Source organism: Hippopotamus amphibius, chromosome 17 (assembly GCF_030028045.1).
Source record: "Hippopotamus amphibius kiboko isolate mHipAmp2 chromosome 17, mHipAmp2.hap2, whole genome shotgun sequence".
Classification (NCBI taxonomy): domain Eukaryota; kingdom Metazoa; phylum Chordata; class Mammalia; order Artiodactyla; family Hippopotamidae; genus Hippopotamus; species Hippopotamus amphibius.
In genome coordinates, this window is record NC_080202.1 from 23,460,057 (window position 1) to 23,485,226 (window position 25,170).

General features: G+C 37.0%; 1 protein-coding gene across 9 annotated transcripts in view; it reads left to right on the forward strand.

Moving 5' to 3' along the window:
* Positions 1-25,170, forward strand: part of BCAS3 (BCAS3 microtubule associated cell migration factor) — a 546,169-nt gene that overhangs the window by 198,637 nt on the left and 322,362 nt on the right. For all 9 annotated transcript variants that reach the window (XM_057713964.1, XM_057713962.1, XM_057713969.1 and 6 more), the window contains one exon: positions 7,545-7,809. In XM_057713964.1, the coding sequence (XP_057569947.1) occupies positions 7,545-7,809 (265 nt within the window). The remainder of the gene's footprint in view (positions 1-7,544; positions 7,810-25,170) is intronic.

The window sequence follows — 25,170 nt, forward strand, 5'->3', positions numbered from 1 at the left end:
GGAAGCCTAGTAGGTGAGCTGTTGTGGACTTGTCTCACTGTCACCACATCCACACAGCAGAGGATACCACCTGACACAAGCATGTAAGTAAAATCAAGCCATTAATACTAGTTATACATTCATCAGCAAACTACAATAGTGCACCCACAAGGTCACCTTAGTTCCTGTTCGCTACTGTGAATTATGCTTACACTTCGTTCCAGGTTGTTTTTCCTCCAGCAAGGGCATGGGCTGTTTCTGCTTACACGAGAACGTGGACTAACATGTTTAAGGTGCACATGCCAGTTTTTCCAGTGACATCTGCCAGGCGATCTCATCATCCCCTATCTTGGTGGCCGGGGAAGGTAGACTGCGGATACTGTGGGGGCAGCCAGGAGTGTTAGCCTTTTTTCCTCCCTTGGCGCAGTGTTGGTGCCAGTTATTTCCCGATGAGCAGTGGTGCTGCTCTCCAGCGTCCAGGGAGTGTCCAGGCACAACAGCCCCTTTCTTTCTGCCCCTGCTTCTGTCACTGCCACAGTTCACAATGCATTCCTTGGCATTTTTGGCCACCCTTCATCCTCGTCTCCACTCAAGTTCAGGCTGCAGCAGGAGCTGGCTACACTAGACTGCTGGCTCTGTGTAGCTTGCAGCGTGTCACATTTGCTTTTTTTGTTTGTTTAGATTTTTAGTGAAATAATCATGGGTTCATAGGCACTTATAAGAAATTGTACTAAGAGATCCCGTGTACACTTTACCCAGTTTATCCCAGTGCTGACATTTTGCAAAACCAGCCTGTATGACAACCAGGATATTGACATTGACACAACGCACTGATCTTTTTCAGATGTCACCAGATTTGCTTGTGCTCGTGTATGTGTATGTGTGTGTGTGTTTAGGTGTATGTAGTTTAATCACATGTTGGTTTGTGTATCCACCACTGCTGTCAAGATATTGAACAGTTCCGTCATATTACTTTTATAAATAACCTAACTTTCACAGTTTGTTTAAACATTCATCAGGACTATTTACAGTTTGGGGTTATTAGGAATATGTTATGTGAAGGTAATTTTCATTTCTCTGGCATAGATGCCCAAGAGTTCAGCATGCTGCTTATTGTATAGCTCATTTCAAATTTCTAGCTCCTGGAAGAGTGTGAAACATGTAATAGGGTTCCCATGAGTGCATTATTGAATAAATAAATGAATCTGAAGAATTGATATGGGGAGGGAGTAGGCAGATGAGATAGAGGGTGTGTGTGGATTATCTGTCTTTATCACACGTCCATTCTAAGCATCTTATTCTCAAGCAAATTTATTACCATTAACCTTGTTGCTTTATCTGAGTTAGAGCATTTTTAATGGAAGTGTATTTGTTAATTTTGAAGGATAGAAATTATTGAACTGTTGGGTTGGGAATGTCTCTAGAACTTGTATATTACTTCTTAGGCAAATAGCTTATTTTAAGTATTTTTCTTTGTTTTCATTAAACATAACCTCATCTGCTGGCTTGGACCTTGGCTAGTTAGTTTTTGGATATGGGACTTGTCTTTACGGTTTTGATTGCCATTCTTATAGGCTTCTGAAAGAACAGTGCTCCGGGATTTGAGATTTTTTATCCAAGTACCTTCTGCTTTCAGGTTTTCTTTCTTTTTAAAAGAGAGTTGGAAAAGGAATTAGCAATTGAATCATTAGGCATGTATTTGGCTATAGAAACAAAAACAATGGTTTAACACAAAAAACAAAATCCACGGTTTACTTTTCTCACTTTACAAGAAGGCCTCTGCTGGTTTTGGTACAATGTCTCAGTGACTTTTTTGTTCTTTTTCCTGTGGTCGCTTTATAATTGCCACCCCAGCGGGCATCATTTCTGAATTCAAAGCATTAAGGTGAATTCAAGGGGTAAGGACAGCGTCAGTGATGCTAATTCCTTTTATCAGGAAAGTGGATACTTTCCCAGAATCCTGTAGTAGCATCCTGCTTCTGTCTGACTGATGGTAACTATGTCAACACCTGCTGTAGGAGAGGCTGTGGGAAGCACATAGGAAGCATCTGTAGTGGTGGCAGGTGAGGGAGTGAAGGGTGGAGATTGGGTGTTCTATTTGCCGTCCACAGTTACATGTATGCAACCCTAAATCAACTTATAGAACAGAGTTACAGCATTTTTAATGAAAGTATATTTGTCAGTTTTGAAAGAAATTATTGAACTGTTGGGTTGGGAATGTCTCTAGAACTTGTATATTATTTCTTAGGCAAGTAGCTTATTTTAAATACTCTCCTTTGTTTTCATTAAACATAACCTCATCTGATGACTTGGGCCTTGGCTAGTTAGTTTTTGTAATATGGAACTTGTTTTTATAACCATAAATTAAGGTATAGAACATTTTCATCATCCCAGGAAGTTTCCTCCTGCCCTTTCAGTGAATCTTCTGCCCCACTCACACTGTAGGAAATCATTGCCACTACTTCATTGTTTTTTAAAAGAGTATCTTTTATGTAATTTCTAAGGTTTGGTATGGGGCTGAAGGACTGCTATTTCTGGTCAGTTTATTGTTATTTTTCTAGCTCCATATTGCAGACTTTAGGTCAGTATCAGTCATTTTTTAAAAAATTTGTTTACTTATTTATTTTTACTGCTTAAGTTGGGACTTTGTTGCTGCATGCAGACTTTCTCTAGTTGCAGAGAGCGGGGGCTACTCTTCCCTGTGGTGCGCAGGCTTCTCATTGTGGTGGCTTCTCTTGTTGTGGAGCACAGGCTCTAGGTGCACGGGCTTCAATACTTGCAGCACACGGGCTCACTAGTTGTGGCTTGTGGGCTCTAGAGTGCAGGCTCAGTAGTTGTGGCACACAGGCTTAGTTGCTCCGAGGCATGTGGGACCTTCCCAGACCAGGGCTTGAACCGTGTCCCCTGCATTAACAGGCAGATTCTTAACCACTGTGCCACCAGGGAAGCCCAGTATCAGAGTCATTATCTGAGTGTTCTAAAACTGCAGAATTCTTGGTCATGTCTCCCCCAAGACCTCCCAACATTTCCTGAATTGTAATTCTGAATGCGCGACCAAAGGATCTGTATTTCTTACACATAATCTAGATTCTTCTCAGCATCCTAAAGTTAGGGGATCTCTGTTTTAGGTTTTAGGATGTTAAAATAATGCTAAGTTTTAAAATGGCTCTTTTTAGTTAATTGGGATTTGGGTCTGAATTTGTGGCATAAATTTGGAGCCTTGCATGATGCTGATTTCTGTATCTTAGTTGCTTAAATGTAATAACACTTAATTCTAGTGCTCAAATAGTCTTATTTTATATGTAATTTGAATTCAGCCTGTTCTGTGAGTTAAATGTACACTTGAGGTTTTGTTTGTTTTGATAAAATGTTGGACATAATTATTCCATATATGTCTGCTATATTAGATTTTGGTTGCCCCAGATATTGTTTGGATGAATAAATCAACGATTTAGATTGCTAAAAAAATATTTGTATAAATTAGAATTACTGGACTATGGCTGCAGTATGTTTTAAGGAACAAACACTTTAGCTTTCTACATGCCTAATTGGTTTCGCATTGCCAAATGTTACATCATTACAATAAGAAGCAAGTGTGAGATGTTATAAATATGCCAAATAATGCATTTAAAGAGTGATACATTATATAACCGAATAGAAACTTGCAAAACATTTAATTAAGCACTCTGTATTTCTCATTTATATCTCATTAGTTATGAATTCTGACATTTACGTATTTAAAAGCTCTAAATTGATAATAGTGAGTGTCCTAATGAGGGTTCCCAGTCTTTCTTGTTTTTAATAATGTATGAAAAACCCCCCAGCTTGTTTGATAACGTGAACAGTTCTATCATTTTGCATTTTGTGGATAGGCAACTTGTTATCCCCTGTAATGGTATTTAAAGGATTAAACTTTCTCTAGTTTCTTGACGGCTGATGTCTTTAGCAACTCTTCTCTGCTCATTTATGTGTCCTGATGTGTCTAAGGTCATAAAGCAGAATCGCTTCTCTAGTATCCGTTTTCTAAGTAAGCATTTAGGTGGAATTCTGTCTTCTTGCCTTGATACCGTTTGTTAGCACCACCTCATATCAGAAGTATTCCTAAAATGAAAGAAAGAAACTTGTTTTCACTGACAGACCAGGAAGTCGTCTTGATAATAAGTGTTTTGGAAAAAGGTTTTAGATAACATGGTTCGGTTCCACTGTGGATGGAACATAAGTTACTTAATAAACCTAAAGATATTTTTCTTTATATATTTGATTCTGGCTTGTGTTAATGCATTTGATACCGTAATATTAAATTCACTCGGTACTGTGTTTCTTTTCTCTTGCTTCTGCTATTTACACTTCTCTTTGTCCTGCCCCTTCCTTTTCTCTTGCTTTTCTATAAGTCGTTTAGCTGAAAGTTACTGTAGGCGAAGTAGAGAGGTAAGACACTTGAGAAATGACTTTTTATGCGTGATTCTAGAATTGCTGGGGGTTAAATTTCTCAGCATAAAGAATCAGGAGATTCTTTAATTATAACATTAATGTGTCACAGTAATTGAAATGGGTAGGCATGTGGTTCAGTCTGGGTTTTATCCATGTGTTTTAAATTTTGGTCTTTTAGTTGTCTAGCAATGAAATATCTTGTTTTGATGTATAAGACTAAAATTTCTTTTTTATTTCAAAGATTCCAGGCTCTTGTACTTTGATGAATACTTACAGCTTTTGTTTGTAGAATATTTCTGTAACATTAGTCAAGATTTTAAGCTGAATATAGGCTTATTTGAAGATTTAAAATATTGAAAATCATCTTCTTTGACTGCTTGAGGAGTTTTACTTAGTTCATGTTGTTATAATGATGCCTAATATTTTTCATATTCATATATACACACACATATGCATTTTTTCATGTTAAATCCTACTCACAAACATCTTATCTTTATTTTGCCATAATTTTTTGTCTGGATTATTATTTTTTTTTTTTGGGGGGTACACCAAGTTCAGTCATCTGTTTTTATACACATACCCCCATATTCCCTCCCTCCCTTGACTCCCCCCCCACCCTCCCTCGAGTCCCCCCCACCCTCCCCGTCCCAGTCCTCTAAGGCATCTTCCATCCTCGAGTTGAACTCCCTTTGTTATACACTGTTTGACTGCTGTTTTACGTTATGGAAAATTATTTTAGTTTATCATTTAGTCAACATAGAAATCTTTCTTAAGTATCTGTGACTTGAGTTTTTTTTAAGAGTCTGTGGTTAGAACAATACTGAATTTTACTTGGCTTTCTTTTTTAAGTATAGAAAGTAAATAGAGACATTTTTGTTCAAGGTGTCATTATTAGACTGATATCAAGACAAAAGTAATAAATTCTAGTATTTGCTAATTTGAAAATACTAGAACTTCTATATTCAATGCCTGATAAATGTCATACAATTTAGTGACTAACTTTACCTAGATCAAGCCTGTGGCCCCCCAGTTGTTTGTGTAAAAATTTTTTTTAAAAAACATAGCTGCATTCATTAATTTCCATATTTTTTCTCTGGCTACTTTGACACTGGAAGGGCAGAGGAATCGCTGAGAGAGACCATATGGCCTGCAGTGTTTGCCAACCACTGCAAATACATATTTTTTTTGTTCATTTGTTTGTGTTTTCATTGTTAAAGTGTTTTTTTTAATTGAATAAGTTTGACATGTAACATTGTGTAAATTTAAGGTGTACAGCTTGTTACTTTGATACATTTATATATTGTAATGTGCTTGCCTTTGTAGCCATATTTATCACATTACATAATTGTACAATGTTATTGTTTTTATCAGTATACTGTGCATTAGATCTCTATGGCTTAGTTACTGCTGGTTACAAGTTCATACCCTTAAACACTCAGTCTTATCCCCACCTCGCATCCCCTGGTAACCACCATTTTACTCTCTGTGTTTTACAGGTTTGCTTTTTTTTTGGATTTCACATACAAGTGATACCAAAGAGTTTGGCTTAGCTCATTTAGCATTATGTGTTCAAGGTCCATCCATGTCATCACAATTAGCAAGATATCCATCTTTCTTATGGCTAAAATATTCCATTCATCCGTTAGTGGACATTTGGATTGTCATTTGGCTGTTATTTATTTATTTGTTTATTTATGGCTGCATCGGGTGTTAGTTGAGGCATGCAGGATCTTTCGTTGCAGTGTGCGGGCTTCTCTCTAGTTGTGGCACGTGGGTTTTCTCTTCTCTAGTTGTGGCATGCAGGCTCTAGGACGCATGGGTTTTGTAGTTGTGGTGAGCGAGTTCCAGAGTGTGTGGGCTCTGTGGTTTGCAGCACACAGGCTCTCTAGTTGAGGCGTGTGAGCTCAGGAGTTGTGGCATGTGGGCTTAGTTGCCCTACAGCAAGTGGGATCTTAGTTCCCTGACCAGGGATAGAACCCACATCCCTTGCATTGAAAGGCCGATTCTTTACCCCCGCAACACCAGGGAACTGCATTTGGGTGTTTTGAAACATTTTCTCTTCCCACCTCTCTTCAGGGTCCTATAAGTCTGTGTCTGTTGAAGAAACTTCTACTTAACTTTCCTTCAGCTACCTTCATCTCTACTACAAATGCACTCCCCTGCATTTCACTCCCACAGTCATCCTTCCAGAATTGAGATCTTGACTCCCTATTTCTTAAGTAAAATCCAGACACCTCTTGCACAGGCTTTTGCTGACTCTCATGTTATCTTTGACATACTAAACTGCTTGCCTGTCATTTGCATCTTATGTCTGTGCATTTATATCGAACGTGGAGTATCTGCATGTATCTGTTGGAATGTCCATCTCTTCTTTCTTTGTAAGTGTATCCTGCAGCAAAGCTCAATTCTAGAACCCAGAGCTACTCAGATCCTATCTTTTTGGTGCCACTCCTAACTCTTTATCCTCTTGAACATCTCCTTTTCCCCTCTCACAAACAGATTTCATATTTTCCTTCTTTTTTGTTACCACTGTGCCTCATATGTAAGATAGGTATTTCACTTTTATATATTATATTTTTGCACATTTCTTATGTCTTTTCTTCCTGGTAGGCTGTGAGCCCGAGATTGATTTCTCATCCACCTCTTCGTTCCTAGTGTTTATTAGCATGGTACCCAGTGGGTATTTGTTGAATGAGTGATTGGATTAATAACTTCACCTGCATCGTATAGTGTGTGTTTTAATTTTTACTTTTCTATGCTTTTTGGAAGGTAGATTCCTTTAAAGAAATGAAGATTGTTCATTTATTTTTTTTATTTTTATTTTTATTTTTTAAATATAGCTCCATAGGGTGAAAGCACCTAGGTCCTGTTTTTTGACTTGGCACTCTATACAGCAAGGAACACAATTCCCTCTTCTAAATCTTATCAAATTCCTGATGTGGAGTTTTGATCAGTATTCACCATAAATCTAACCTTTAGAAGAAATATTTTGAAAATATAAGCTGATCTTAGGTAAATTTGGTAACCAGACAGGTTACCTATTTCTGTTCCTATTTAGTAATATGTGTGTGATATTCTTAGATAAATCCAAATAGTTTCAATCATTTCTGTGTTTTTCTGTGTTTCATTTCTAGGTACAAGACATATGTTTCAGCCATGACTGTCGCTGGGTTGTGGTCAGTACACTCCGGGGGACTTCCCACGTTTTCCCAATCAACCCTTATGGTGGCCAGCCTTGTGTTCGAACACATATGTCACCACGAGTTGTGAATCGTATGAGCCGTTTCCAGAAGAGTGCTGGACTGGAAGAGATTGAACAGGAATTGACATCTAAGCAAGGAGGTCGCTGTAGCCCTGTTCCAGGTCTATCCAGCAGCCCTTCTGGATCACCTCTGCACGGTAAACCCAGTTTTCTCTCTCTGCACCGTTGCCAATAATCTTTCTTCCCTTTCTTTCATTTTTGAGATCTGGAATAAAATAAACCCATTTTTCTAATTTATTCCTACAAAGACAGGATCTTGAGCTCATTTGGGGAGATTCTTAATTTATTAAATCATTTAATAAATTAAAGTCAGTATAGTAATGGTGACCATTACCATGCTACTTTAACTCCCTAACTTTTTTTTTCAACTTTATATTAAATATTTATTTGTGTAGTTATGTTTTAAATGTGTCTTTGCCACCAGGCTATTAGTTCTATTAAATGCCTATTCTGTATGAACAGAACTTAGCACAGTGCCTGCCAGGCACAGAGTAAATGGAGATCTGTTGGATGGATGGATGGATGGATGGATGGATGGATGGATGGATGGACGGATGGATGGATGGATGGATGGGTGGATGGATAGATGGATGGGTGGGTGGATGGATGGGTGGATGCAGGAGTGTGTGAGTGAGCGAATATGGAAATAGCAGTTCTCAAGCTTCAACATTTCCTGTTTTGCTTGGACTTCTGCCTTCTGTTTTTTGATAAGTTCACTCCTTCTTCCCCAATGATTGCGTGCGTCTCCCACCCTTAGCAGAGCTCACACCACTTCCCTTGACGCCAGGAGAAGACCCAGATCTCTTCAGCTCACTTGCCAGCCTCAGCTAACTCCCTAACTCTTTCACTATATGAGGGTTACTTGATGTCATATGTATGGAATATGATGTTCAAGACTATTTTCATAAATTTAGAGATTGAATCTCATATCTATAGATATCTTTCAGAAAACTCTGGCTTTAGGCAACAGCAGTACTGTAGTTCAGTATGAAATATTTATTGTTGGAGAGGAATAGTCTTGAGTCATATGTATTTTAGAGCAGCATTTGCATTTTATTTTAAAATGTTGGATTGGCCAAATAGTTCGTTTGGGTTCTTCGTAAGATGTTACGGAAAAACCCAGACGAACTTTTTCACCAACCCAATACATCTCTGTGGGATTTCTAAAAAACCCACGTATTAGTCAATACTTTATCTTAGAGCAAATTGTTGTGTAAACCATCCCCCAAACCAATAAATGAAACATTACTAGAACTCCATTTTTATGTCCCTTTTCCTTAAAAGCAAGCCATGATTCTGACTTTTTGGGCAATCACTTCCTTACTTTTCAAACAGTGAACTGTTATTCAATATTTTTTTTAACAGAGTATGTATCTTTTCATATATGCAACTTCTTTAACATGTTTGTGAAATTAATTCATGTATTTCTATGTAGGTTTAATTCATTTGTTTCCATTGCTCTTATATATTCCACTGTACAAATATATTTCTACTTATTTATTTATCCTTTCTCCTACCGTTGATGTATACTTAGGTGGTTTCTGGTGTGGAGCTATTATGTATAATGAAGAGAGGAAAATTTTTGTGTTTGTTTGCAAATGTGTGCTCATTTTTGAACGGAAGTGCTGGGTTACAATGTGCGGGAATCTTGACCTTGGTAGATGATATCAGAATGGTTGTACCCACCAGAATGAGAGAAAATATTTGTTCACACTAGATGACACTTGTTTTTTTGGAGCATTGCAGTTTCTCCCTGACAGGTGACCAATTTAGATTTTTAAGTATAGGGAATTTTATGGAGTGAGATTATGGTTCCCACAGAAAACAACCCTTATTTAACTGATTTGACATCCATACAACATAAAATTAACCATTTAGATGTTAACATTCAGCGGCAATATTTTGCAGCTACTTCTGTCTAGTTCCAAATATATTGTCTTCACCCCAGATGAAAACTGCATTTTTTATTTTTTATTTTTTGGCTGCACTGTGTAGCATGTGGGCTCTTAGTTCCCAACCAGGGATTGAACCAGCGCCCCCTGCATTGGAAGCGCAGAATCTTAATTGCTGGATCACCAGGGAAGTCCCCCAAACTGCATATTCTTTAAGCAGTTCTTCCCCAACCCTCTGTCCCCAAGCTCCTAGCAGCCACCAGTCTGCTTTCCATCTTAGTCTGTACCTGTTATGGGTATTTCATATTACTGCAGTCATAAAATATGTGACCATCCGCATAGTGTAATGTGTGTGTGTTTTTTTAAAATAAAGTTATGTATTTATTGGCTGCATTGTGTCTTTGTTGCTGCGCGGGCTTTCTGTAGTTATGGCCAGCAGGGGCTACTCTTCATTGCGGTGCGCGGGCTTCTCATTGTGGTGGTTTCACTTGTTGTGGAGCACAGGTTCTAGGCATGTGGGCTTCAGTAGTTGTGGCACATGGGCTCAATAGTTGTGGCTCGCAGGCTCTAGAGCACAGGCTTAGTATTGTGGCACATGGGCTTAGTTGCTCTGCGGCATGTGCGATCTTCCCAACCCAGGGATCGGACCCATGTCACCTGCACTGGCAGGTGGATTCTTAACCACTGCGCCACCAGGGAAATCCGTACGTAGTGTTTTAAAGGTACAGCCACATTGTAGTATGTATCAGTACTTCCTTCCTTTTTACGGTTGAATAATATTCCATTATATGTATGTACCACAGTTTTTTATCCATTCATCCATTGATGGATATTTGGGTAGTTTCCACCTTTAGATTTTGTGGAGAGTGCTGTTATGAACATGTGTGTACAAGTACTTATTTGAGTACATCTTTGCAATTCTTCTGGCTATATCCCTAAGATGCTAAAGAAGCTAAAATGCTTCTGATTGAATACACATCCTTTTGTAATACCTAATCAATTCGAGATATATATGTATTTTCTGGAGGAAGTTTTAAGATAGACTGAAAACATACATAGGTAAATAGAATCCTGGGGAGAAATTCTGCAACTCAAAAAAGTTTAGGACCTTTGTTTTTCCCTTAGATGATGTTTTGTGCTTTGGCCCTATTGTTTTTATAAGAACAGTTATTATCCATGTATATTTAACAGTGATCCATGATCTTTGAAAATCTTTTATAAAAAGTCCTAGGTGGAAACTATTATTTTAAAAAGTATTTAAAATTTAAAAAAAGTTTAGAAAGCTATGAGATATTCATATTTTCAGCCGTTCGTGAGAAATTTTACGTTAGAAACAATTACTTACACTTTTAGGGGTGAGTATTTTGTCATATAATTAAAAGGTAGTATAGGTTCTTTGAGGGCCTTGCTTTTTTGTGTTAAATATTTTCTGAACTTGAATTTCACCATATACTTTATGGAGAGAGATTCATTGTGTGCATTAGGCAGCCAGGGAGCCAGGTGAGGCCAGAGAACCAGCTGTGTTAGTAGAAAACTTAGGAAGAATTTGTAGTCTTTACATTTATACACCTTCAGAGAGCATTCTTTTGAGCTCCTTTCTTCCTTCTTCTTCCTTCTCTAATAAGCATACCACACACCAGGTTCTGTGCTAGGCTTTGGGCATAATGTACACAGAAAATTAAGGTCATGTCTGCCCTTGTCTAAGGGAACAAAACAGATATTGAATGACTGAACGAATATCTTTCAATATATTTTTGCTGAAGGGTGCAAAGTGACAGCCAATTAAGGATTTGTCATTTGTAAAAGATCAAACAGTTGAAGAGTAATATTGTCAAAATGTGTTATTTTCTCTCAGCATTATTGTTTTCACAGCTTTCTTCGTATTTCTGCATAAATCTATGAGAAGGCATCTCAGTATTGCTTGGCAATACTGCTGTTCTTAAATTCCCTTTTGAAAGCCAAGAATTTCAGGAGACGTTTTCCTCCCAATAACAATGCAAAATTTTTATTATGTTGGAATTTCATCCCCTTATTCTGCAGTTTTTTTTTTTCATTTTTAAAATGCAGACATTAGAGGGATGATCATTTTTCTTTATGTTCTTTTTGTACCTTACATGTCAAAACAAAATGGGCATTGTTATTGGTTAGTTCTAAAAATGATGTATTTACAGTTTGTGTGGATAAACAATCTGATGCTAGTCAAAAACAATGTAAACCTTTGAACAGGGAGGGATTCATCTTGAAAATGAATCATGCTTTGGCAGTTAGTACCGTTGTTTGTGCTCTTTTTAGCAAAGTAAAGGAAACTGTTAAATAACAGTTGATATAGGGATATTTCCTTTTTACTTTCTGGATGCAATCCAGTTTAGGTTAGGATTATTTTATCTATTTGCCATTTTTTACTCAACAGAGGAAGTTTATTTATTTGAAATATACTCTCTCTAAATATCTCTTTCATTTCTGATCTTGTTGCCTGGACTAAGGGGTTGTTGAGATCTGTGAACATGGAGAGGAAAATATTTCATCTTTAGGATTACTATCCTCTACCCAAAAGTAAATGTTTTCTTTCATTATGAATGTAGACAACACATGACAGTAACAACAGCAGTACTTGTGACGTCACCAATAAAAACACAGATGTTTTCGTATCACATTATATAGCAAAAAAATCTTGAAGTGTTTTGTCGCGATATATTTTGAAATAGTTTATGCTTATCATTGTTTGGAAATTACATATATGTTGTGTAATAGTAGTACTGATTTTAATATTTATTACATATAAGACTATAGAAGAACTGAATTTTTAAAATAAATCGATAACTATGCTTCAATATAATAACATGGTTTTCTTTGTAATTCTATGTATTATATCCCATGCATTTATTTCTGAGAAAGAGTCCACAGGCTTTTCCAGGCTGTCCAGGTAGTCCATGATAAAAATGATTAAGAACCTCTTATCATCATTTCTTACCTCATCTGTTTCGAAAGCCTCCAGCACCCTCCCCCCTTTTTTTTTAACTATTGCAAGCATTTTCTTTGTTAACCATAAATATGATATTCCACTTTTCAGCTTTCAGTCCTTCAGTGTCTCGCCATGCTTTTAGGACATTAGGGAAGGTTCCATCTTCTTCTCAGCTCTTGTCCCACCACACCTACATTTCTGTACCCTTCCCTGAAAATGCCACGTGTATTCATTTCTTGGCACCTTTTAAGTTTGCATACTCTTCTCAAAATAATTCTAATTCCCTTGGATGCCTACTAAAACCCTAGCTAAAGGTACCACTTCATCTCTTCAGCCTCTTTTAAATATCTCTTGATGTTGTGTCTTCTGTATCAGCTTTGGTATTGGCACTCTGAACTTAATTTTATATTTTAATATGTTAATTGTTCATTGACATGCCTGTGTCTCCCAGTAGATTGACCTCCATGAAGAGAGGGTCTTTTTCTTGTTTATATTTGTATCTTGGCACCTCATGTAGTATTTGGTAAAATGTAGATTCTAAGGCTTCAAACCAAAGTTTTCAAACATCTTTAGAAGTACTAATAAAAACAGTTTATTACCTGTCAGAATGAAGAGATTTTCATTCATGCTAACATTGCTTTTCATTTTAACATCTGCAGGATTCTTTTATTTTATTTGAAAACTGTTAATTAGTGTTACTATGTCCAGGCACTGTTCCTGAGCTCTAGGGATACAGCAGTGAATAAAAGAGGAAAACATCCCTGTTCCCATGGAGCTGACTTTCCAGTAGAGTGATATGTATGATACATAGGATAGATGATAGGTAGGTGGGTGGATGGATGGATGGATAGATAGTTTTATGTGCTATGGAGAAAAGTAAAGGAAGGGGAATAGGGCATGCCTGGAGAGGATTGCTGTTTGAAATTAGGGTGCTTCTGGCAGACCTTACTGAGATGATGACATTTGAATAAAGATCTGATGCAAGTGTGGGAGAAAATCACGCAGATATCTGCGGAACATATTCCAGACAGAAGAAACAGCCAGTGTAAAATTCCTGAGCTGGGAATGTGTCTGGGGTGTTCATGGAGAGGCAAGGAGGCCCATGTGGCCAAGGAACAGTGTGCAAGGTGCGGAGTGGAAGATGAGGTCAGAGAGCGAGTGCGGCCATATCATGTAAGCCTTTGACTTTTACTCAGAGTAAAGTGGAGAAGCCGTGGAGGGTTTTGGGTGACACGGGAGGACCAGAATAGAGATCTGTATTGAGAACGCACCGTCTGTGGTCTGACAAGAGTAGAAACCTAGTGAGACCAGTTAGCAGAGTATCGCAGAAATCCAGGAGAAAAAAAGAGAGGAGTCAAGGTGACCAGTAAGGCTTTTGGCCTGAATAGCTGGAAGGGTGTGACTGCCATCACATGAAATGAGGACCACAGGGTTAAAGCAGCTTTGGGGATAGAGACAGCATCAGGACTTTTGGACATGTTTAGTTTGAGGTGTGTCTCAACCTCCTAGTGATGTTAGGTGCGTAGCTGGTTTTATGAATCTGGAGTTCATTGGGAAGGAATAGGCTGAGAAGAAATGTTGGGGAGGCATAGGTAAGGAAAGCCAAAGCAGGGTGAGCTCACCTAATATGCGAATGAGCATGAAGAGAAGATGTAGATGTCCCAGGATTGAGCCCTGGGTCCTGTGACATAGAAGGAAAACCCCACATGCGAAATCCTATAGGCCAAATGAAGACTTTTTTTTTTCCTGAGAAAAGGCGGTGATTAATGTGTTACATTCTGCTAATAGGTCAATTAAGATAAGGACTGAGGAAAAAGATAGAATACCATCAAATTTAGTCATGTAGGGGACATGTGGCTTTGATAAGAGCAGGTTTTTGATGGAGCCGTAGGGGCCTGATAGGAGTGGATTTTATTAAGGATGGGAAGAGAGAAATTGGAGGCCAGTATTGACAGGCCTTTCAATGACCATCGATGTAAAGGGGAGCAGGAAAATGGGGAAAAGTTAGAGGGCAAAGAGGAGATTGCTTCTGTTTTGTCTTAGAAATAGGAAGTGAGCGAGGCTGCAGGCGAACAGTCCTCTAGGAGATGAGGCTTTCCCTTTACCAGTCAGTAAATTTTTGCTGAACAAAGAAACCATTTCTGCCACTATTATTTATGCTCCAAAGCAAATTTAATTACTTGCTTTTGCTTTTTAGCTTCAATCAACACCTTGTTCCTGTGCCTGAATTGCTTTCTGCTTGTTTCTTCAGGTAAACGTTGACTGCATCTTTGAAGCTCAGCTCAGCTCAGCTCACAATGTGCTTTTTCTCCCTCTTAACATAATGTGTCTGACTCCGGTGTTTGTTTCCTCTACAGGCTCTTTATCTGTACTTATTGCTTACTTGCTTTCTACCTATTATTTTTGATAATCTCCATTTCTAACTGTAACTTTCTTGGGGAGGCAGTTGGAGGACCTGGAGTCCGACTTCCTGTGGTAGAATCTCTGTGACTTTCTGGCTCTGTGAATTTAGACAGATTACTTAATCTGCCTATGCCTTAATTTTCTATCAGTGAAATGGGGATGATAAAATTACATACCTTAGAGAGTTACTGTGAGGGTCAAAGCACTTTGAATAGTCTCTGGCACATATGAAATAACTCAGGAAAAGATTAGCTGCTATGATTAGTTTCATTATTGATACTGTTTATTACTGAGGAGGTATATAGGACTGATTCATTATTCATATTTTTGTATAGTGACTCTTACGCAGAAAAGAGAATAAGTGAAGAATGACTGACATATAATTGTGACCTTATTGTGCATAGGCTTTTGTAGCATTACTAGACTCAATATGGATAAGTTGACTTCTGACATTGTGTCTGAAATAAAGGTACACCCAGTACCAAACTGAAAGTGAAGATAGTATTTTTTCTTTTTCGTCTGTTTTTGCTCATTGTAATACCATACATTAGGAAATATAATTGGATAAATTAATCCACCCATTGTCTATCCTTTGCATTTCTTTATTTTGCAAATTAGTTTTCCAGTTTAGGTTCAAGAATTGGCAGTCACTATGTGATAGGGCTTTTAAGGAATTTGGTTTTTTTCTGCGATTTCCATTGCATTAACAGAGGGATTTTAGATTCACTTCTACGGTTCTCGGAAGTGTCTCCTTCCCATTAACTCGTTGGTTCTCAGGGGAGGAGTCATCGTTGAGGCACAGCTTTAGGTATCTGAATTCCAGATTCTGCTTCTTACAAATGGAAGTAGTTGATGAGAGAGACTCTGAGTCCTGTAGAGGGGGCCTCTGATTTCTTGGGCTTGAAGCCTCCCTATTTTAATAAACTACTTCTAAGTAACTGGTAGCATCACTTCTCTTCCTAGCATCTGTATGAGGCATTCTTTTTCTTTTTCTTTTCTTTTCTTTCTTTTTTTTTTTTTACCACTCAGAAACTCTGTTTATAGCTTTCATTTGATGGTTTATTGTAATTACTTACTTTTGTTGATCAGTAGTTTTCTTGATACAGACCACATCACAATTGTAAATACAATGCAACCACACATTTCAGCCTTATATAGTTTCACCTACTTAAGACAATCAATAATAATATGATGTTTCTTGACTTCTCTTTCCACATCACTGTTTACTTGTGGGTTGAAGTTTCCATTTGTATGTTTTAATTTTTGCCAAGAAAAATCAATCATGTACACTGTAGCTCTGCTTTAAATTTTATGCCTCATATGACACAGAGTATATGTGTATATATATATATACAGTCTATGCATGTTAAATGGATAAAAATCTTCTTTTAGGCTATCTTAGTTTAGTACCTGTTTCTTTTTTACTGGTTGCATGTACTTTCCTGTAGTTCAGATGAAGTTTCTAATTTTTTGTTTTCAAAGTCTATTAAAGTTTTCCTGGTGAATTTGTTTTCTTATAAGTTATTTAATCATCCTCATCTTTACATTTCTTTTTTTTTTACATTTATATACACCAAAATCATACATGTTTAAAATATTTTCATGTCACTTCCTATTGTCTCTCAGAGAGAGCAGTTGAGTTCTTTAGGGAAAGTGGATTGAAAAGAGAGACCTTATAATTAATTCTGTCTTGAAAGTGTTTTTATTTCAGAAGCCCGAATTGAATAAACCACCTACTGAATAAAGACAGCATCATTTTTTAATAGACTATTTTATAGAGCAGTTATAGGTTCACAGCAAAATTGAGAGGAAGTTTCAGGTAACAGTTTTTGGGAAAATAAAATTACCTGTGGAGTATCTTTTAAAACTCTTATATTGTCTCTAAACTATACTTTGTATTAAATTTAATACTATAAAAACTGACTAAAGTCTATGTGAATATTTTATCTTTTCCCTATATCATTTGGAATATGCCACACTTCTTTCTGTCTTTTTTTATTCCTTAAAATAAATGCTAGCTAAGGTAGTTAGCAGTTGAAGCTAAACTAGCATTTTTTTGTTTTGCTCTTTACTGTTCATGAAATATTTTGTATTTTCTCTATATTTTTAACATTGGCTCTTCATAGACTCCAGGTTTCAGGTTGTGTTTTTAAATGGTTAATGAGACATGCCTCTAGAGGGCGATCTTTTCTAAACTTTCCTGTGATTATAATCATGGCAACCCTGGCATGAACCTGGTGTACTATGGGTTGATGTTGTCTAAGATTTTATAATAGCCTAACTTCCTTTTCATTATGTTTTCTATGACTTATTCCTCAAAGTCTTGTTAGAGAATTGGACTTTTGAAATATATTACTATCAATTACTACCTAGTTTTAGTACCCCATCACTTGTACCTAGCTTCCATGAATGAATGGCGGCAAATGTTTTAGTTAATCGTTTGAGTAAGTGGTTTCTGTATGTTCTAAAAGTTCCTTTCTTTGTTCCTCTATATATTACTATTCAGGGACCTATCTCTGTATTTTATGGGGCCAGAGTGATTGCACTCCACTACTGAGGCATCATTAGGCCCTTGTACTTAATCGCTGCTTCTCTTTTCTGTTAACATTCATGGTAGTTTCATTGTTTTTGTTTACCTATTCAATAAAATTTTTGTATCAAAGCAATACATACATGTATTATACAAGTCAAATAATGCCACAATTTTATAATGAAAAATCGCACCCTTCTGCAGCTACTGTTCCTGCTCAGAGGCTTCTTCTTTCAGTTCTTCTTAATTTCTTTCTTGCCGCTTTCTTTTTTTGCCCCTTTCTGGAAATTGTGTTAGTTGCATCATGGATCTCCTACACTGAACCCCTAACTTTCTTCTCTGTTTTCTCTCTTTGTCTTTTTGTTTTACTTTAAGAGAATGTCCCCACCTTTATCTCCTCACCTTCTTATTGCATTTTTATTTCTGCAGTATGTTCTTAATAACCTTCTCTGTGAATGTTTCTTTTATTATCACATCCTTTTTATGTAAAATTGTTTGTCTCTTGAAAAGATAGTTACAGTTTTTGTTGCATTTCTTTGCTTCTTGCAGTATCCTTGTTTCCTCTGAGTTCCTTTTTCAGTTTTTGTTTTTGTTTTTCGTGGTCATCACTCTCTTTCATGTTAGAGGACCCTCAACCCTGATTCTATGTTACAATTTACCTGGATAGATTAAAAAAGTACGGATGCCTAGGCCCAATCTCAGACTGACTAAACCAAAATACTGGCCGGAATGTCTAGGAATCCTTGGGTGATCATTCTTATTTTTAATTTTATTTAAAAAATCTTATTATTCATTGATTTATTTTATTGTTTCGTATTTATGCAGATAACCAGCAAATCCATACTAAAGAACTGATTGGAAGCTCTTTGAGTGCAAGTAGTATTTGTAGATCTTTTCATTTTGGTCAGTTTCCCCACAAAGGAATCCTCTAGAAACTTTCTGGCAATAGACTTATAAGTTAGTTTTGAGGGAATTGATCCTTCAACACTATTTTAGTCTAGTGATTATTAGAGTAACTAACTACAAGAGGATTTGGCTTATCTATTTACACGTTAACTTAGCCTTACTTTTCTAGTGAGGTAGACAATTAAATAAGAAAATTCTGGTCAGGTTCCATTGATATATTTTCTCAAAATTTTGTTTTAGATAAGTTGGAAGGGGAGAAGAGAGAAGGAATTAGGCTTCTTAGGATACACAACGACCAGTGTCTGCATGAGTGACCCAAATAAACAGATTTAGAAATTATGAGACTTGGGAGCAGCCTTGAACTTAAAAATCTGAGCAGGAAGTAAAAATCTGACCGCTGGCTTATAGTTTGTAAACTACAAAAGGGTACTGAGAGTGGGGTCAGTGCTGTGCCAGGGTTACACATACTGAGAAATAAAAACTATCATGGTTCTTAGTATAATGGGTTCTTAGCATGAAAAGACATTTAGAATTTGGAGGAGGATAAGAAAAGGAAAGGGATTTAAGGTTCATTGAAAGAGTTATTAACATCGGATGATGTGTTTTTGCAGGTGAGAATAGTGAAGCTAGAATGAGGCACAAGAGCGAAGCTATTTCAAAATGGATAGAGTGGGATTAGTATGGGCATTGTTGTTGTTGGCAGCTTCAGAAGAGACAGGCCGTTCCCTTTTCAGTGTTGAGAATCATCCCTAGTAGGGGATTCTTAACAAATGTTCAGTAATATTTCACTCCTGTCTAATTTGGAGTGGATTGAAATCTGTATACATTTGATAAAACCATGAATGAAAGAAAATATAAAACAGCAGTACTGATAAATGAGTATGGTTTTCTGGCAATAACCCAGGTGATTGAGAAAGTGTTTCTTCTAAGGCAGAAGAATTACAGGGAAGGAAGTAGAGTCATCAGTCTCTGGTGCCCAGATACAATCATGGGATCACCCTCTTTGTGATTTTCACTCTCAAGGACTTTCTGTCCAAGGAGGTTTTATGTAAACAGGTAAATTCATGGTTTTGCTTTTGGAGACATTAGTTTAGAAGACAAGGACTTGAACTATTTATTAATGTTCTTATGGTGTACTTTGATTTCTTTCTTTTTCTTTTTTTGTTGGTGGACAATTCTCTCTCACAAACGGTTGATAATTTAGGCAGCTAAATTGAGTGTGGGTTTCCTGTTTTCTTCTTGAGCAGAACATGTAAGTGTATTTTGATAGAATGATACTTAAATGTTTTTAAGCTGGAAATAAAATATATGTGAGTATAAAAGGTTTTATCTTCTCTGCTGTCAAAAATGCTGATTTGGCTCTTTTGCACAGTACTCCCATCTTTGTATGGTTGTTAAAATCTGTTGCTCTTTCCCATCTGAAGGAAATGCATCTTTGACACTTCTCATGACCTGAGTCATGTTGCTGAAATAGAGCCAGAAAATATCCTTAACAATCATGAGTAAAAAGAAGGAAGGCTTCCGTGGGGTGGGGGTAAGGGAACGGGAAAGAGGTTGTGGGGAGCATCTTTGCTACTGCTATTTCGAATTATATCTTTTTGATTATTACAAAAGTTGCTTACATTTTACTACTGTAGTTGTTATTCAATGGAAAATGCTTTGATTTTAATATTTAATTTTTCCTTAAGTATACAGTTCTGCAAATGTTACAATTATTCCTCCAAGTCTAAAAACATTACACCTTAAATCTTGCAATTTATTCAGTATTTTATCATTACAGTGTTTGTTTTTATTTCAGTACCAACTCCCATTCTTCCACATCTTATATGTTCAACAGTGTAAGTAATAGCATTATATTTTTTGAAGGATGCAGATAAGTTTCTTTTTTTTTCTTTCCTTGAACAGCGAAATGCTTCTGTTTGCTCTGTTGACATGATACAGAATTCATTGCGAGATAAGCATGGGAGATATGGATGTAAAATATTTTCAAAAAGAATTTCAATGAGGATTTATTTATACTTCGGGGAACTCATTTAATCCCAAATTTGGCCTAAGTGGTGCTGGATTATGGGATTTTTAATTCTGGGGGGTTTTCACTAGAGTTATTAAAAATCTTCACTTCTGATCACGTAGTCCCAAAACTCTACTTAAACTCGATTCAGAAGAGTGGGAAATTTTGAGATTGCTTACGTATGTTAGATTGAGGAATAACTTGATTCTTAAAGTAAAAGCCCCAAGATCTTTTCCTTTTATTCTTCTTATTTATACAAAGAGTTTTCTTTGTTCCCTCTAGTGTTAAATATAGTCCATTTACTGTCTTGCTTTATTTTTCATTGTTGAAAGAGTGGTAAACTACAGTCCTAATGTTTAAAATGAATTAAAAGTTGCTGAAACTTCTTAAATGTTAAGAGCACCAGCTCTTTCGAGTTTTCTTCATCCCAAATCTTGGAATGCTGCAAGAATAAGAAACTAAGGTAATGAATTTCCCTCTTGTGGGAGGAGATTTTAAAAATTCATTTTGTAAATTTGAGTTGGCTGTGTGAACAAAGTGTGCCGGTGGAGAGGAAGTGTAGGCAGAAGATTTTCATACAGTGTATTTCGTTGCCTGTCCCTGTACACTTTTTAGCTTGGAAAATATTTATTTCCCCTTATTTGTATTTTTATGAACGTTATTTCAACTCTTGCTCTCATCTCCTTTTCTAGGCTTATTTTTACATCCCAAGACTCCTTGTTCTCAGACAGTTTTAGTGTCTTTTTAGAGTAGTGTAGACTGATCTTGTTCTACATATTAGTTCTAGCCACAGTTTGTTCCTTTTGACATTTAATTTTTATGTATAAATTTTCTAAACTTACTGAGTTTTGGATTTAAGGAAAGAAAGACTCACATTTACATGTAACAATTGTGAACACATTAAGATAATAATTAACTGGTGGAAAAGTATTCACACTAGAAAAGGAACCTACCTAGTAAATTGTGCATTTGGATATTTATACATTTATATATTGATGAATATTTAATAATTAGCCCAGTTTTAACTCTTCAGAATGTGAAGTTTTAATTCTACTGACATTTAATAAGCACATACTTTGTATGGAGGAAGAAGAGTGATGACAGTATCATTAAAAACCTCAGCCCCATCTTGAGGGGGAGAAAAATTGCATTCTTGTTTTCACGTCCATTTTGTGGACCTTTCTCCCTTTCTTTACCTTTCTCCCTTCCCACCCCTCCCCAAAGTATCTATAGTAATGTCTATTGGGCTGTGAACTGTTTACTTGAAAAAGCAACAAGTGTTTGTGCTTGAAATGCATGAACGTTTTTGCAGGATCTTTGCTTCACCACCTATTACTCTCCAAAAAATTTATAAGGAGAAACAAGTCAGTGCCTAGTCAGAATTGTCCTTGAATACTTCCTATCTTGCCGTTTGTCACCAACACTATTTGGTTGTTCTGTTAACGGTCTTTTAAAAAGTAGGGATGTATTATTCATTTTCTTTTCATTGCGTGTGTTCCTCTCTCCTTGGCTCCTGTGAACAAGCATTGCTTCCGCCCAGTTTGGTATGTGGGTCAGAAGGCGCTGTGTCTCACCAGGGCGCTGCTGTTTCCTCTTCCTACTTGAGTAGATTACAGATTATACTGGAATACGCCTGAGAAAAGGTCAAAAAGGAGGGTGAAAGTCCTGGAACTGCAGCTGGGAAGCTTGTCATTCTCATCTAGGAAAGCGGGGAAAAAGGAGAGAGAAAGAAGGAAAAAGAGAAACAGAGACTCCCATGTCAACCCCAAACAACCCACATTCAGGAAATTCCCGTTTGCGCAGGATACTTTTTATATACTCCGAAAGGACTTTATTTGGTTTTGATTAAGTAATTATCGAGTGTTTGGCTGAGAAAGCTTTAATGTTAAATTAGATGGCAAGCAAGAGCGAAGCACTGTTTTTAACTTTTCAGAGCCTAGATTTCCAGTGATTGTTACAAAACAAGCTACCATTGTACTCTTTTTGACAGAGTCAAGAAGTCGGGAGCTTTTCAGCTACAGAGTTAACTTAGTTAAACTCATTGGTGTATTTTGAATTTTTATCCCTGTCAATTCCACAGCAGGATATTAAAAGCAGACCAAATGTTTTGGTCTTCTTTGGAGAGCAGAAAGCACCCAAAAATCCCCATACGAACTTGTTGCCTGATTTTGGTTTTGGAAAGACATGATGTTGGGACTAGACCACCTACATGAGGTCTTAGAGTAAGGAAGTTGGTTGAAGGAGGATAATAATGGGATATTTGGGAATAGGGTTCTTGTACAAATTTATATAGGGTTCTTGTGCAGATTTATCTTCTCAGGAGTGCCAGGCTGTCACATCCACATTGGCTCTTAGTGTGCCTCATTACTTCAGTTTCAAAATGTAAGGGTTCAGAATATCAGCAGACCAAGGATACTTACTGGTAGGCTTATATCCTAGAACAAGAGTGTATCTTGTGGACAGATGTGTGGAACAGTGATGAGAACAGAATCTGAGTCTCGTTTTATGTTTCTTTTGTAAACCTTCAGAAAAATGGAGTGCCTAAAGGAAATAAAGTCTGTGTCTGTGATAAGCGTCAAGAAGTGAGAAGATAATGCAGAGCTCCTAAAAGCTGTGCTTTCCCTAGGGCACCATCGACACTGCCTAGTGTCCTTTTGCTTTTTTTCCACGTGAATCTTTGCAGTTTTTATATTTATCCCAGCATCCCTAATGACAACAAAAGACAATGCTGCTTTATCCTCCTCACTTTCCATTTGGTCCACTTGGTTCCATTGTAGTTCTTAGTTTCTCACTCCTTCTGTTCCTAGAATCTTCCTCTGACCCTCATTAGCAATTGTCTGTAACAAAAAGTTTTTTCTTTCTCACTGATGTGGTACTGTTTTAAGGTACTTTCTCATCTACAACTCTGATCCCTTGATTTCTTAATGTTGTTTTAACTGATCTCATTCCTCTTCGTTCGCAGTGTGGTAAGACAGGGAAATTTTTTAAACGGGAGGGAGGAGGCCTATAATTACATTTATGTCTTATTTTTCCTCTTCTGGTTTGCATTTAAGAAGAAATGCACGTGTACACACAGATATACCGGTATTAACTTTAATATTTAGCATAATCTGAAATGGTCAATAATTTCAGGATCTTGCCGGCTTTAGAGATTTCTTGTGCCTGGCAGTTTGCCACATTCACATGTTCTCACATCACTGCATTCAGAAGCTAAGAATACCAACCTGGCAGCTTGTGCAGGGAGGGTAAAGATAAAACAGAAAGGAGTCTAGTTTTGCAGCCACATTACCTGGGAGTTGTTGCTGATGTCTTTTCCACAAATGTTCAAGTTTGTCAAAGCCCAGTAAATCTTGGAAAGTTTATTTTCCTTGTAGCATCTGTGTTTTATAATGGGTCTTTTAATTTGTTTTTACTTTGTCTGCAGGGATTTCTTTTGTCCGGAGTTTTCAGACTCTGTCTTTTTTTTTTTTCCTGTGGAAGTGAGTCCGTTGATGATGACTGGTTTGGGAATATGCCTCTGCAAAGCTGACCTGACAGGCTGTCCCTCCAGTGCAGCAACAGAGCCCATTGTTATTTTCTCTCTTATCCTCAACTTCTTCATCCATGTTCCCCGTGTTTTTATAGTATAGAATTTCTGGGAAAACATACTTTGGGACAGTGCATACATGATAAGGTGGCATTTTGAAGTTAGCAACATTTTTAGTAAACAGAGATTCTACCACGTCAGCCTCCCACACAGACAGGGGTGTTGTGTGTTAATGTGGAGACTGAGAGTTTCTTTCCCCAGAGTACCTGCAGGTATCCTTCATCCAGAAGTCAGAACTGAGGGCAAAAAAGAGCACATGAGGTTTTTTTCATAATTCCTTTTTCAAAAATACAAACTTGTACAAGTAAATACAAAAAGTCAGTGGTTAAACCCCAATGTGAACTTTTCTGGCTTAGGACTTCGAATTGTAACATTAAAAACAATAATAACCGTAAACAAACAACTGAAAACAAAATATCATCTCTTTAAACTTCAAAGGATATTTTGCAAATTCTGATTTTTAAATGATTTTCTATTCCCAAATAGAATTCCTGCTTTCATTTATTGAGAAACCATTTTATTGGAACTTGGGGATTTTTTTCCCCCAAGAGGACTCCTTCTATCTTGCAGACTGGTAAACCTCTAAAGGATCAAAGCTCTAGTGGATTTGGTTAAAGACCCGAAAGCCTGAAGGCTTATGTTAGTTTATCTATATAGAGTAAGCCCAAAAAACTGGGATGAGAGTTTTAGAAGAGCTTATTTTCTCATGAGATTTTTGCGACTTCCTCTGTTTGGATGTGCCAGAAATACTGTGAGAATATCCATTCTCATGGCATTTGTCACTTACAGGTCTTGTCCCAGCTGGAGTTTGTAAGTATAATGGTGTGTGAAATATTATATGTATTTTAAGGTTTTAGGAAGCCTACTGCTAAAACTGTAATTAAACAACCTCCACTATTTTCATTGTACTCATACAATAAAGAGAAAAATATAGTAAAGAATGGTTGCTGAAGGTAATATTTAGAATTCACATAGTGACTCTTCACTGATCTCAGAAATTTTTAAGTTTACTGTTACTATTGTATATGTGCCTTGAAGATGGAGCAAAGAAAGTGCTGCTCTCCCTCTCTGTCCGAAGGGAAATTGAAGCATAAGGTGGAGGGAAAGACTGAATCCACATCCAAGGCTTAGGATACTACGAGTTTCCTCTGCTGAACCTCATTATTTTAAGAAGCTTCAGGCTTAAAGAAAAAATCCTGGCTTGGAAA